The sequence below is a fragment of the Drosophila serrata genome, unplaced genomic scaffold (genome assembly GCF_035046125.1).
Source record: "Drosophila serrata isolate PLE 108 unplaced genomic scaffold, ASM3504612v1 contig_208, whole genome shotgun sequence".
Lineage (NCBI taxonomy): Eukaryota > Metazoa > Arthropoda > Insecta > Diptera > Drosophilidae > Drosophila > Drosophila serrata.
Genome location: NW_028257106.1, coordinates 637,673 through 653,819, shown reverse-complemented (window position 1 = coordinate 653,819; position 16,147 = coordinate 637,673). Strand labels below are relative to the sequence as shown.

Here is a 16,147-nt window from a genome sequence, read left to right as displayed (position 1 = left end):
TAACTGCGAACGACCAATGGTACGGGAGCTTTTGAAAAAACTAACTTTACACTTTCCGTTCCATGCGGCACTAACAACGCACAGTGGCGCATCTAGAATAAACACCGTTGCAAAAAAAAAAAAATTTGTTGCAAAATCGTTTTAAACTTACTAATTTACTAAACTACTTATCGGACAGAAAATTTTATTTGCTTTCGCAACATACAAAGAAAATGGAATTTAGTTTACTTTCAGGTGATATAACATAAAAAATATATTACCTTATACAGGAAAATTGCTACCTGCTAGGTGTCCGGTATTTTCACCTTTTCCTGGCTAAAGTAGTCTATAATTCAAGCAGCAAAAAGCCGCGACTCTCTATGTCTCTAAAAGATATGGAACCAAGTATTAATAGTCTAGAAATGATTGATCTATTAGAAATTCCCCTACTATAGGTATATTTTTTCTAAAAAGTAGTCAGTGTAGTAAATTATAATAGAATAAAAAAACATGTCATCAAATATATATTTTTTTGTTTGCAATCTATTTTTAGTTAAGAAAATAAATAAAAATAAAGGTTGAAAATTAAATTTAAAAAAAAAATTTTTTTTAGAGATTTAATTTAATACTACTAGAGGGTGTTGATACTACGAGAGATGACTTTGTACTTCCTTCGCTAGGGATGCGCAATCTTGCTATGCTCGGGTCTAGTTTGCCGTGGTCGGGGTTCTTTCTAGCTTAGGATAGTACGACACGCTACTACATTTAATTACATAATTACATGATAATCTTTTAATCAAAAAGAGTTACTAAAGGAAAGGATGGATCAAGGTTTATAATATTGATGCACGACGACTCGTGTATAGATGAACAAATGCTTCTGACAGATATTGCGAAGATGAGTATAATCTTTACCCTCCCTATGGTGACAATGTTACTTAAAATTTGGCATTGGCCCTTGGCCAAGGCTCAAAATCTTTACCACATATTAAAGGGTGCTTTCGACATATTTACTCGACAAACCATTATGACTATTCCTAAATTAAAGTTTCATTTCAAAATATATTTATCTCAATTTAATTGCTTCCGCTGTAGGTTACTTTCATTTATAAACAATTAAATCTTAACATAATCTTATTCTCTACATATCCCTATTTCAAAAGTTTTAATCTTTATATATAAAAATGCTCTGTTCGTGTCTACTTCCTTTTTAGACTTGAAAAGTTCTGAACCGATAAAGCCCAAATTTTGACACAACATGCGTTGAGGTTCCAGCTCGGTTATTGTCTACTTTTGATGTTGATAGCTTATCTGCGTTTGCGAATATATCAGTTTTTTCGCGTTTCCCCGTGCCCCTACTGCTGCGCCCTCTACAGGCAGCCAGCTGAATCGAAGCATTTCCTGTCAAACATCCCCAACATATTGAAAAAAGAAATTGGAGATTAAAATTTTATTTTGTTGTTCAGTTTCAGTAAGAAACGAAGTCATGCCACCCAAGAAGTCGAGTTTGGGTCGTCGTACTCGCAATACAGAAGCAAAAAGACGTAAGATTACGAATATGACTGACGAAGAGCGGGCCTCCATCCGAGAGACTGAGCGGCTGAGAGCAATGCAGATGCACAACGCGGAATCAGCAGAAAGACGAGCAGATAGGCTTGAGAGAAAACGATTGAGAGTTAGGCAGTCGCGTTCTGCAGCAATCGATTCGATTCACTCTCAATATAATGAACGCGACAGGGCAAGGGTAGCTGAAGCTTGAATGCTCCAGGAGGAACGGGTAAAACATTTCTCATTACATTGATTCTGGCTACGGTTCGAGCTAACAAGGACATAGCTTTAGCTTTTGCTTCATCTGGAATCGCTGCGACATTGTTACCTAGTGGGAGGACTGCTCATTCAGCGCTGAAGTTGCCGTTGAAAATGCAAATCATCGAGACTCCTACGTGCAACATTTCCAGAGCATCTGGCATTGGAAAAGTATTTCAAAGATGTAAACTCATTGTTTGGGATGAATGCACGATGGCACACAAAAAATCGCTGGAGGCTCTCGATCGATCATTGCGGGATTTGCGTGGAGCTGTCCAACCATTTGGGAATGCGCTAATATTGCTCGCAGGGGATTTCAGGCAAAGGTTGCCTGTGATTTCCCGATCGACACCAGCTGACGAGATAAATGCTTGCCTGAAATATTCTATATTGTGGCAAAATGTACGTATATTACAGTTGAAGACAAATATGCGTGTCCAGTTACAGAACGATGACTCAGCCGACGTATTCTCACGACAGCTACTGGACATCGGGAACGGAAAGCTGCCAGTCAATGAGACGTCGAGAAAAATAGTATTGCTCAAGAATTTCTGTAATTTAGTTACATCGAAGGAAGGACTTATCCAAAAAGTGTTCACCGATATCCGAATAAATTATAGGAATCACGATTGGCTCAGTGGACGTGCGATTCTCGCTGCCAAGAACAAATATGTCTACCAGCTCAATCATGTAATCCAATCCAGCATAGAAACTGACGAAATTAGATATCAGTCGATAGATACCGTTGTGGAGACAGAGGAAGCAGTTAATTACCCTATGGAATTTCTAAACTCACTTGATCTGCCTGGAATGCCACCGCACATATTGAAATTAAAAATAGGTGTGCCGATTATCATGCTCCGAAAAATGAATCAGCCAAAACTCTGCAACGGTACGCGACTCGCAGTCAAGAAATTGATGAACAACGTAGTAGAAGCAACGAACATAACTGGTCCTTTCAAAGGTGAAGATGTCCTCATTCCTAGGATTCCTCTGATCCCGACTGATACACCGTTCCTGTTCAAGAGATTGCAGTTTCCCATCCGTTTGGCGTTCGCAATGACCATTAATAAAGCTCAAGGTCAATCTCTGGAGTTGTGTGGTCTAGATTTGGATGCAGATTGTTTTTCACACGGACAATTATATGTTGCGTGTTCCCGTGTCCGAAAACCAGATAGTCTTTATATTTACGCGGAGAATGGAGAAACGAAGAATATTGTATATCCACAAGTATTACAGAATTAAATGAATTTGAAAATTATTCTTTTTTGTTTGACTTATTTCTTATGCGTGCAACCACAATATGCCACAGAAAAACGTAGCAGGTTACAGCTAGTTTTATATAAAACAAGTAATTAGATATGAGTATTTAACCATTGAATAAGAACATGATTAATATTAATAATTAGATTAAATAAGTGCAGAATATTTATTTAAATAAGACAGTAGAGCGGCATTTTATAAAATTGATAATAGGTAATTGTTGTTGTTGTTATTTAGTACTCACGACCTTATCATTTCTTTCACTCCATGATACGCGTGTAAAGTTGGCCCCATGTTCACGTTGGCATTGAGAGCTGCTGTTCAAAATGTAAATAAACCTTTTTTAACTGTTCTACACGAATGCCACACTCACGTCAATCTGCGGGGAGTTTACTTTTTAATAAATTGACAAAATGATCCAATATCAAAATCAAAACAAAACGAGAAACATAGCTGGTGTACACGAGGCCATCCTAGCGAGCGTCACCCAGCATTCACTGCGCTCTGAGAAACAATAAGATGGGACTCCGGCCAGATGTTTTTCCAATGTTTTTCCGCCTTCTTGCGGTGATAATACTCAAGTGATAAGGCACTGATCTATGCAGAAACTATCACATAGTTCGGGTTATTGGACCACTCTGGTGCTTTACTGCCCAGTTCGAATTCGCCATGTGGCAGGTTACGTAACCAGCCTTTTGGCCGCTGCCTATGGGTCGTATCTGAACCAGTTAGATATCTGTGTAAAAAAAAAACAAAATAATTTTAACTTTCGTTTAAGTCAAATTTACTTATTATATGCACAGTTTCAGTTTTACATCTCCCTCCAATCTTAACGATAGTTTCAGAGATAGAAATATTATATTGTCTCCCCATTTTCATAAAATTACAACCGAAATTCTAGAATAATGCCAAATGGCTATATCTCAAATTTGATGAAAACTGGAGAAGTAATACTTACCTTCTATCAGTCCCAATCCGACTTATGCAGAAGTGAGGTATATAGACGACTAACTGCAAAGCTTATTTTTTGTTATTTTTTTTCAAATGGAATGCATATTATCCGAAAAATATTGTGTAAAAATTTCAAGTCAATTCAAAATTTACAAAGTTGTGAGCATTTTTATATCTGCCGGATTTTAGTTTTACATTGGATTTTTTTGTGTTTAAAACTTTAAAGCATTTTTCCACAACTCTCACAACTCACAACTCCTGCACCAATCCATTTGAAATTTTAGACACTATTTCTGTACATATTTTTCGAGGTAAAGCTGTCGATTTTTGTTTTTGTTCATAATTTTGAATTCACAATGACAAATTAGACGATTTTGTCCCAAAAATTTGTGTTTTCACTTCAGTCTACGAAACAATTTTTTTTTTATTAAAAAAAAAACTCGGCAGCGTTACCTGAGGTAACTATTATTTTGCGAATGAACTTAGATTTTTGGGTTTCAGATGATCCAGCACCGAGCTATGAGGGGCACCCTAATTAAACTTTTTTCGAGACAAGTACGGACAATTGCTATCATTGCCATATTTTTTTTATTTTTTTTTTTGTTAAAATTGATAAGACATTCATCGAATGTTTTACTTTAATGTACATTTCGTTGAGTAAATACATTTTACTGTGTCGTAAGGAAAAAAAATCACAAAAACATGGCTTTTTCGTATTATTTGACCTTACCTTACCATTGAGGTCTTTTAAATTCAAACCATTTCTCCCAATTTATTTAAAAAGGTGTACATGGACCTGGAAAATGTTACGCGGAGTTGAAATCCTTGACTTTCGCGGTGGTTTTTGCGAACGCAATTAGTTCAGCTGGCGTCCACTTGGAGGTATCTGCAAGTGATGCTAGTACTGGAGAACCTAGGTGTTTTACTTTTGCTTGTATGTGGGCTGGGCGCTTACAGGTGAGATGCCCCAAAGTTTCGGTTGCCTCAGATTCATACCATTTCCTGCAGCTGGCGTTGTTGTTGATGCCGAGCTTGACTGCATGCGCGGCAGCCAGGCAATGACCCTTAAGAATAGATAGATAGATGCAGTACGTAGCGGCTGAGTTTGTTTGCTCTTTGCACATGATTTTAGATGTTTTGCAGGTTATGGAGCTTCCTCTCCACCTGCTTTTTGCTAGAGCGTCCGCTCACCTCTCCAAAACGCTTTGGAGTGTTCTTAGAGAGACTGGGACGTTTTATGTTTTATCGATAGCCAGTCCGACTCCGTCCTTTTTAAGTTCGTCTGCGATTTCGTTTCCATCTATGCCCTGGTAGCTGGGAACCCAGTAGATCCGAACTGACTTTGTCGTGCTTAGGATATCTAATGCGTCCCTGCTTACCAGAACATTTTTGGAACTGACCGCTGACGATTGCATGGATCTAATCTCCGCCTGACTGCCTACGAACAGGTTTACCGTCTCACATGGGCGGGCTATTTCCTGCGCAAGCTCTGCCGCCTTCCAGATGGCGAAGACTTCCGCCTGGAATATGCTGCAATGGCTTGGTAGCTTATACGACTGCCTCATCTCGGGGTCTGTACAGTATATGCCCGCTCCAACTCCTCCTTCCATCTTGGAGTCGTCAGTGTATATGTTGAGGTATAGAGCATGGTCCTGAACCGTTTTCCAGTCTTCAGGTCCCATGAATGTTGATGTTTTAACATCAGGGCAAGTTCTAGGCGTCAAGTGGTCAGATACACTGCTTATAGTTCTACCAATTGAACTGTGCCCGTATCCTTGTTTCGACACGTTTCCTAGCGCTAGTATGCGCTGTGTGGCATTTCCCGCGGTCAGTTGCGCGTGGATGTCGAGAGGATCAATTCCAATTATAGTCTCTAGAGCTTTTGTGGGGGTTCACCTCAGCGGACCAGATATACAGAGCAGTGCCTGCCGCTGGGTTCTCTCCATAAGCCTTCTGTGGGTCCTCTTTTCCGTGGCTTGGCTCCAAACTAAGACTCCTTAAAGCAATGTCGGACGCACCATCGATATGTAGACCCATATATGGGTCCTGCACTGGCAGAGTAAGTCCTATGGCGTCTCCTGCTCCGTTGGTAGTTTGCAACTTCTGCAGTTTGTGTTGTGGGGTAGCCCCATCTACATTGCATGCGATCCTATCGCCCAATGACAGGTGAAGGCTGACGTGATTCTAATTATATCCTTCTTGATTTGACATATCAGTAATTGTGTGCGTTTTTGTCGAAGTTTGGCCAGCAGAGCTTGGCTCTCTTGTATTGACTCATCCTTGACCATACTTTTGGCCATGTTTTTATATTGTTCGTTAGTATCTCCTTACTGTTGCTGCGCCCAGTTGAGCACTCTCTGGCTAGCTTGTCGGCTTTCTCATTATCTTGTGCGAGTACATTAAGCGCTTCTTTGCATTTGGCCACTAACTGCGAGTTGGTTCTAACTACCTCTAGCGCTTTGATAACCGCTTGACTATCAGAGTAAATCCTCACCTTGGTATTCCTTAGGCCTTGCTGTATTGAGAGTCTTGCTGCCTCCCATATAGTAAGTACCTCAGCCTAGAAGACTGTCGCTGAGGCTGGGAGGCTGAAAGTCGATTCAGTCTCCCGGCTCTCAGCGAAAATCACAACCCCCACACCGCAACTCATCTTAGAGGCATCAATGTAAAGTTATACTTAACCTTTGGTTACTCCATCTCTAGCCCACTCCTCGGTGGGAAGAAGGTTGTGTATTCCTTTCCGAATTTCATTTCGGTTATTTTGTAGTCTGTATTTTCCTCCTCTAGTAATGTGACATCATTAAGAATAGTGCTGTGCACAATGCAGTAACCTCTCCAGCAATCTCTCGCCTTCAGTCACACCGCACTCTGTTTGGGCGTCAGGTCAATCGGCATAATGTATAGAATTACGTCGTAGTATTGTAAGCTTGGTGATGTTGTAAACATGTTGATTAGCCAGAGTAAGGGCGATAAAACTCTGCCCGTGTCTCTGTTGATCAACCTTTGCAGTACGAATGTTTGGCGTCTGATATGTGATAACTCTCCGCCTTATCCTTTATATGTTTGTCTACTAGCCCCTCCATCGTCATCAATATGATGGGGGTTAAGCTTATTGGCCTATAGTCCTGTGCTAGAATTAGTCCTCTTTTGCTAGGTTTTGGTATAAAGATTATTTTACTTTTATATATATTCGTGTGCTGCATGCATCATAGATGCCTTTGACTGATCTTTTATTTAAAAATTAAAAGTGTAGTGTAGTTTACGATTGGGGAAAAAATGAATGCTGAAGGCATAACTGAAAAAGTTTTGAGAGTAGTCTATTTCTCTCAGCAAACTTACGTACAAGATCTGTGCTAGATTGTTTTGAGATTCTGAAGAACATCATAACATCATATATAGGCATTTCCATACTGTCAAACGCCACATTCGTTTGAATTCGAACTAAAAATAACATGTGCCAAGACTTTATTTTAGTTTTACAAAGTTTTAAACTTAAAGCTCTTTTTAGAAATATACTTGTTGCTTAGATCGATTTTGAGCCCTTGTTCGTTTTCAAGAAATACTCAAAAATTTACCGTATTCGCACGCGACATAAACAGAAGTCACATTTGCAAAAATCTAATTCTAGCAATGATTTCAGCGAAGAGTGATGAAAACTTTTGTTATAATTAATTTTAATAATAATAATAAGGTTTTTTGTTTGACTTTAATATTTTAAGTAGGCTTTTATTTAAATTTAATTATAATCGCAGTCATGACATTTTAGAAAGAGATAATTCAAATAAAAACTATGCGAATAATGGTAATGCCATATAGCATTTTTAAACGGTTTTATTTAGCTCACCCCGTTTGTTTTCTTTATTCTTGGGTCAAATTTAGTAATTCAAATTTCCCCCTCTTCCTGTCAACCGATTAATCTAAAATTTTGTATACACTTTGGATTTTGGTGACAATACAATTGTGTTAATTCATTATCAAATATACAAGATGGCCGCCGCTACAAAATGGCGGATAACTTAGGTTTTCTCAATCCCATCAACATGGGTATCAAATGAAAGGTCTCAACAAGTAGAATACAATTTACTATGCAATCTATGCAATCAAAGATGGCCGCCGCAACCAGATGGCTGATATCAATTGTTTATCTATCCCACCAATATGGGTATCAAATGAAAGATCTTGACAAGAAGAATACAGTGCACTATATAACCTCAAGATTTAAGATGGGCGCAGCCACTAAATGGCGTATAATAATAAGATTTATATTTATAAATTGAATCTGTAATTTATGTGTCTGATTAATCTAGCCTGAATCCACCAACCAAGTCAAGATTTTGAATCGTGTTGAGGACTGTGTGGCGTTAGGGTGGCTAAATATGAGACGTCGTACACCACCCAAGTCAGGGTGGATAAAAATGTTAGCGTTTTCCCCTCAAGACTCAGGAGCATCTTGTTGTACGTAGCCTTGTATGCAACAGATGTAATTCCGTCCGAATTCATTTCGCAAGAGACTGTGTACATCTTATACACCCAAAAGCCATACAGTTTCCAGCTAAGTACAATTACGGGACGGCTGAAAGAAGAATGTTGCCTTTAATACTATCATGGGCTTCTACAATACATAAAATGCAGGGCAGGACTGTGGATCACGCAGTCGTATACTTAGGTGCGAAACTGTTTGAAGAAGGTTAAGCCTACGTGGCTCTTTGTAGAGTAAGATCTTTGCAGGGACTACCTATAGAGGAGTTGGACGAAATAAAAACTAAAAACTAGAAAATAAAAATAGGTAAAAAAACTTTTTAAGTTAAACGGTTTTATGTTAAACATAAAAGTCGTGGGAATTATAAACATATGCATAGACTAGACTAAAATAAAACCGTCGGGCACGTCAATTGTCTACAAATTATCGACTTAATGTGCGATAGAAGAATCGTTTAATTCGTCGTTAAGCAGTTGGCCCGCAGACGGTGAGGAAATTACTTACTATTTTCTTGCTCATGGAAATTCCAATAGTTATACAATCCATAAATAAAAGAGATGTTTCAACTAGTTTATCGTTGGACATTCACACTGCTGGCTGGCGAGGAATTGTTTCACTTATCGTAGTTTGTCTTTAATCGACGGCTCACCACTATGAAACCCTAAAACTCGCTTATAATCGAGCTTGCTAGCTTGTTTCCACAGTCTAGCCCTACTTATCACACGTCCATCGTTGTCGATTGAACAACTGCCGAATTATAGTGTAACATAACAAAACAATCATTTTAATCAACGATTGTAAACAATTGACTTGCCCCACGGTTTTATTTTAGTCTAGTCTATGAATATGTTTATAATTCCCACGACTGTATCTATTTTATTCTTTTTTGGTTTTTAGTACATTTATTTTAAACATTGCTATGAATGTTTAACATAAAACCGTTTAACTTAAAAAGTTTTTTTTACCTATTTTATATTATTATCTTTGCAGTCTCTGTGTGGCATTAAAAAGCAAAAGCAAGTCTTAGATTGTCATCAAATTTAATATAGTTCTAGAATTTTAGTTTGTTTTTCAGTTTACCATACAAACAATCGTTAGATACAGAGGAAAATTAAAAACTGTGAATTTAAAACTGTAAATATAATATCTATGTACATATATAGGTGAATAGAATGAAAGCCGGAATTACTTCATTGTTTTTATACATAAATATATATTATTTACTTTGTGTTAATTTCTAGTGATCGATATTCTATCTGCAAGGGTATAACTTTGGCAAGCCGATGTTAGCTTTCTTTCTTATTTATAACTTTTTTTTCATCAAAATAACAAAAATTGCATTTACGGAAGTTTTCGATCGATTCATTCGAAATAAGTTTTTGAAAATAAAGGCAATAAAGAAATAAAGATCAATTTAACCATATTTTAAAACAACCGCGGTGGACCTTCCTGTGGAAATGCTCATACACAGTACAAACAAAGACTATACAATTTATAAGATGCCACACGACAATACATTCGTTTTGCAATATGAGGATAATTTTTTGATTCAAACGACAATGGCGCACTCCCCTGCTCTCACAAAATTGAGAGCGTAAAAATCTAAAAATAGAATGCGTTTATATGTATGAGTAAACACAGAACAAACAAGTGTGTATATGTGTATGTTTCTGTTCGCAACCCTGCAGTACCGCGTGTCATCAATAGGCCACTGTCATCAACATGTCATCACGCGCCTACTACGACTTCTACCAAGGCGACGCTCTGCCGACTGCGACTTCTACCGAGTCGACCCTCTGCCGACTGCGACCTCTACTACGACGCTCTGCCCACGATACAGTTACGGCGGTAGTATAGACAGTAGTCGTCGGCAGTACCATGGCCCGGCAGTTGAGAAATTTCTTGATGAAACATCGATGAATTGATGATGATTTGTTTATGAATTATTTGAGGAATTGTTGATGAATCATCGATTTATTGTTGATGAATTTTTATTGATGACAGCCTAAGACATGCCCATGTTAAATAAATCAACAGTTTGTATGGCCTGTCATCGATGAAAAATCAACGGCACCCCCTTGACTGTTGATGAAACATAATTATACATAATTATATGTATAGCGGTGCTTCCATACGCTCATACGCGCTTGCTTCTTGTGCGCCAAATAAAAAGTTAAGGTGATGTAAAACAAAGGAATAATTTATATTTGTTTGTAAGAGGGCGATCCTGCCGCTAAAGATTCTGGAAAATGTAGCCGTGAAAATTCCCACGTCGCAAGCGAAGTCGAAGAGTAAAGGCGGGGCGTCGTGGGCAATTCAAATCGTCAGCTTTATTTCACTGCATACATAAGACTAAATAGCTTAAATGTAAGGGCTGCGCTCCCGACCGATAAGCTACGCTTAACAGTGCGAGAGCGGGCCCGAGAAGTGGAGCGCGAACTAGCCGTCCCTCAGCTCGCTTAGCAGCGAGCGAAGCTCGGGAACTCGGGAGCGGGCGTTCGCGAACATCGAAGAGTGGGCGCGGGAGCGCTTAGACTAGCCCGATGAGCAGTGCGCGAAGAGCCGACTTGCGGGAGTGCAAGAGCGGCCAAAGCTTTGGAGGCAGAGGCGGCGCCGCGAATGGCCTTCTGACGTGAACATTCTCCCCCCCCCTTGCAACAACTCGGGTTGCAACATATTCGTCCTGTATAAGCACTGCCGCGTTCTGAAGGGTGTCCTGGCTAGCGGTGGACGGAGGCCGTGGTGTGGCTGAGGAGGGCGGGGGAGAAGCCCAGGATCGTAGAGGAGACGTCGACGTCGGTAGCGGATGAAGTTCGGTGGCAACCTCGGAATCGGTTGGATTGGACCTCTGATCAGAGCGTTCGCGTGGTGCGAAGCGGTGGCATCTTCTCGAAGCGGACTGGAAAAAAATTTATCATTTAGAAAGCGGTCAGTAAATAAAACGAATTGGGAGCACGGAGTCATCCGATGCTGCGATCGGGGTGCGGGAACTGGACTTCCCGGCATATGCAGGAGCGTGTGGTGATGCTCATTGCACGTCTTGCATCGGTCACCACTGCGGCACTTGCCTTGGGAATGTTCGTGGGCCAAACAGTTGGAACAGTAGCGGTTGGTGGACACCGCGCTGAGCCTCTTCTTAGCACTAAGCATGAGGAACTTGTGGCATTTTCGAAGCGGATGGATTCCGCTGCAGACTCGGCATGGGTAGGATAAAATACGTCGGGAACGTCTGCTCTTGATGTCGTAGGGTACCCAGTAATTGAAGGAGTTGGGAGTAGTGATTCGCGTGGAGAACGCGGATATCCTGTGGACCGGTGCGGTTACTGGGCTGGAAGGTTCAGGAGCAATTTGAACACTGGAGGAACAGCTTCTGGGATGCAGCAGGGTGTGATGCCGTCAGCGGCATGTAAGGCAGGAGTGGGCACTGGGGCAATCCTGCTGCTGATGGCCTCGTGTCAAACAATTCAAGCAGAGTTGCTTTCTTCGGACGATATTTGATCGCTCGACTACGGTCATTTTGAGGAAACGGGGACATCTTCGCAGGGGGTTGTTTTCCCTGGAACACAGGTCACACCTTCTGGGTGTTGGAGTCACGCTGAAGTCGGAAGAATGTAGCCGGGGCGCTGGGGCCCTCGGAGTCGCCATCTTTGGCGGGAAATGCCGTCGATGGCCTCCAGCGTACGATGGCGTTCGGTCAGAAACGCGTCTAGCTCGTTCCAAGTTGGAATTTTGTCTTTGTTGTGGATGGATTGTTCCCACAGAGAAAGGGTTACTTTGGGAAGCTTTGAGGAAACCATGTACACCAAATGACAATCCCAAGCCTCAACTTGAATGGAGGACATCTCTAGGGCGGTCAGACAGCTTTGGAGGGTGCTTTGCAGCTCTTTCAGCGCGACTCCCGATTCTTGAGGGACAGCCTGGATGTTGAAGAGGATTTTCAACTAACCAATAATCTTCGATTTTCGAAGCGGTCGGTGGGGCTTTGCCACGCCGAGACGAAACCTTCATTGGTGAGCGGGGCCTTGGAAACAATGGCGTGCGCTTCGCCAGTTGTTTTAGAGAGTAGGTGGAACAATTTCTCCACCTGGGTGACACGAGGGTTGTGAATATATACCGCCGTGAAAAGGTCTCTGAACGTGGGCCAGCGAAGATAATCGCCCGCGAAAACCTCGGTGTCTACCGGTGGTAAACGACAACCGGTGGAAGGGGGTGTGTGGACGCTGCTGGAAGCCAAAGTTGGCTGGGCCGCGCCCCTTTCTATTATCTCCTGCAGCTGGGCCACACACCTGGAATAGACGGAGTAGCAGTAGCTATACTTAGCTTCTAACACCGTTGAAGTGTCCGCGCTGACGTCGGACACAGAGAGCAGTTCGGAGCAGCTGTCGTAACTCTTCTCCACCTTTTCCCACAAAGCCCGAATTTGGTCGCGACGCACTTGACACGTGGAAGGAGAGGGTTGGGTGGTTTCTGGGGCGTCTAGAGATTGGATCTTTGCCTCGAATTGACTCACACGATCTGTCGTGGCAATAAACTTCCTCAACGCAATGTCGATGGCGGTTTGAGCCATTTTTGTGGTCGACCGTGAGTGATGGAGCTGGGCTAGTATTTAAAGCTGTTTGCTCTTGAGCGGACAGCAGTGGACTTTACTTTAAGCGGAGAGGGTCGCGGAGATGCGGACTGGGATCTTCCCAAACGAATTGACGGAATCGGCCGTAATTAAATTATGGGAATACTTTTAATTCGAAATTAAAAGTCTTGTGTATTTTAGAATATATAATATTTCGGACGTGGAGGTTTGCTTATATTTTGCTCAGAAAATTGGTCACGAATTGTGGATGGATCCCGTAATAAATTAAATACGGATTTAGGAACGTATTGTTCGGAAGTAATTAATTGTTGCCAAATTTATTCATCACGGATCCGAAATGGTCGAAATAAAACCTTCGCTTTTGTTTGAGAGAAAACTCAATGGGTCATGCCGTCGGCAAAGCAGTGCACATGGGCGGAACTCAAAACAACAAAGCGGCAAGAACAATACGGCCGTTGCGACGGCTCAGTTGAAAAGATTAAATTAAAAATTAATTAACTTAAATTAATTAATCAAATTCAAATTCTGGATCTATTGATGGATGTTGAACTATGAGCCGCAGATGTTTAATTATTTAACCGCCGAGATGGTAGAATTAAAAAACAAACATCCGTTTTTTGATCGCGGAGAAGAGCTTACTGGGATAAGCCGTCGGCAAAGCAGTGGTAAGTGGGGGACCCAAAGAACTACAAGGCAACAACAACACAGCCGTTGCGCCGGTTAAATTGAAGACAGTTAAAAACAAAAAAAACACTCTCGTTTGAGTTTGAGTTTGGCTGCTCATCTCAGAATAGTGCGAAGCTTGCCCAATGTATGAATGTCTGTATGTACATTAATTGGTATTTCTTTGATAATGGGATAAATAAAATTCGGATAATTTAAAATCCTTGGTTTACGAAATTTCTCCAAAGTTGTAGGTGGCGGATTTTGTCTCGTAGGCACTGTTCGGCTGTGGAATGTATAAGTGCAGGTGCTTATACACGCTCTAGGCACGAACAGGAGACGAAAAAAAAAGACAAATAATCGCTTGATATGCCCTTATGCGGGCGTGTGTATATATGTATGTAACAGCTTGAAGATCGATGCTCAGCGCAGAATAGCTCGAAGCTTGCGCAATATATATGTATGTATTGTAAATTGATATACATAAATAAAAATAGGATTTATAAATTTCGCATAATTTTAAATCCTTGGTTCACGAAATTTTATTTCTTTAAAAATTTTAGGTGCCGGATTTTGTCTCGACGACACTGTTCGGCTGTCGAATGTATAAGTGCAGGTGCTTGTACACGCTCTAGGTACAAAGAGGAGACGAAAAAAAAGACAAATAATTACTTGATATGCCCTTATGCGGGCGTGTGTATATATGTATGTAACAGCTGGGGGATCGATGCTCAGCGCAGAATAGCGTGAAGCTTGCCCAATATATATGTATATATGTAAATAATTGTGGAGATCGATGCTCAGCGCAGAATAGCGCGAAGCTTGCCCAATATATATGTATGTTCGCCCAATATATGTTGGTATGTAAATATGTAGGGTTTTGAAGTGGACTGTTTTGAATTGTGCGAACAGAAAAATGTGTTCGGCGATCAGGGTGAATTCCCGCAACAAGCGCACACCGGCTGGCAGATATTAATTATGCCTTTCTTTTTGTAACACAATTTCACTGTTCACGGAGAATTTTTTTTGTACGGAAATATTAGCACAAGCCGAGAATGCGTGTGTGCGTATGTGGCTGCACATAGGCCTCGACCGTTGGCAAGTGGATGAACAACGGGGAATCGAAGAGACGGCGAGGACGATGGCGGCGCACACAAAACGGACACGGATGAAAAATTTCGAAGTTCGGAGCCGAATAGAAAGTGGAATTTCTCACTGCCGTGGTGTCAGGAAAACTCGGACGGGGAGTTGACAGAAAAATTTATTTTGCAGCGGAGCGACCGAAATTAAATGTTCGGCTCACTGTTGAAGACCGGCAGCGAGAACAAGACGGAAGCAAGCATATACTTATCTCTAGCGGAAAAATCACCGAGAACTGCTGGTGAAAGGACGGAAGGATATGCGTATCCGGCTCGAAGGACTAATGTTTGTAGGGGGGCGATCCTGCCGCTAAAGATTCTGGAAAATGTAGCCCAGTGAAAATTCCCACGTCGCAAGCGAAGTCGAAGAGTAAAGGCGGGGCCGTCGTGCGCAATTCAAAATCGTCAGCTTTATTTCGTTGCATACATAAGACTAAATAGCTTAAATGTAAGGGCTGCGCTCCCGACCGATAAGCTACGCTTAACAGTGCGAGAGCGGGCCCGAGAAGTGGAGCGCGAACTAGCCGTCCCTCAGCTCGCTTAGCAGCGAGCGAAGCTCGGGAACTCGGGAGCGGGCGTTCGCGAACATCGAAGAGTGGGCGCGGGAGCGCTTAGACTAGCCCGATGAGCAGTGCGCGAAGAGCCGACTTGCGGGAGTGCAAGAGCGGCCAAAGCTTTGGAGGCTCGGTGGACAGAGGTGGCGCCGCGGCTGCCGCGGCCGCCGCGAAGGGCCTTCTGACGTGAACAATATTGGTCATCGGAGGCGTAATTGTTTCGGTAGCTTCTCCCCTCGTCGAACGGTTCGCCGATGTCTCGATTTTTTTAAATCAATTTTGTATCCCACATTGTTTTCTTGTTTTCAACATAAATACATTCCATTTATCTAAGTTCCATTGTTCCAACATATGCCCTTACAATTATTATTTTTCAGTCCCATCTTAAACGAAAACTCTTTTATTCTTGATTTTCAACGTGTTAAGCGAGTATATTCCCCAGGTCCCGATGGAATACCATGCTGCGTGATATGGTATTTTGCTCAGGCCTTGTGTCACCTGCTTCTTAAGTTTTGTACCTTATCATTAGAATCCTCAGAATTTCCCATCATTTGGAAGGAATCTTTTGTTATTCCTCTCCACAAAAAAGTTAGCAATTCGAATGTCAGTAACTATGGGGGAACTGTTAGTTATCGGTAATCTCTAAACTCTTCGAGAATGTAATCACTCGTCACTTGCAACATTTATGCAGATCTTTCATTTTTAATCTTTTGGAACTTATCTC

At 41.5% G+C, this 16,147-nt stretch overlaps 1 protein-coding gene across 5 annotated transcripts in view; it reads right to left on the bottom strand.

Moving 5' to 3' along the window:
- Positions 1–282: 282 nt before the first annotated feature.
- LOC147644269 (uncharacterized) overlaps positions 283–16,147 on the bottom strand; it is a 31,191-nt gene continuing 15,326 nt past the window's right edge. The window contains exons 1-3 of one of the 5 annotated variants that reach the window (XM_086829479.1): positions 4,253–13,046; positions 4,007–4,059; positions 283–3,784 (exon numbers count right to left, since the gene is read on the bottom strand). In XM_086829479.1, coding sequence (XP_086685605.1) covers positions 12,417–13,046 — 630 coding nt within the window. In that variant the 3' untranslated portion in view covers positions 283–3,784; positions 4,007–4,059; positions 4,253–12,416. Of the gene's footprint in view, positions 13,047–16,147 lie in introns of those variants that run through there. The other 4 variants (XM_086829477.1, XM_086829476.1, XM_086829475.1 and 1 more) reach the window with 4 other exon arrangements.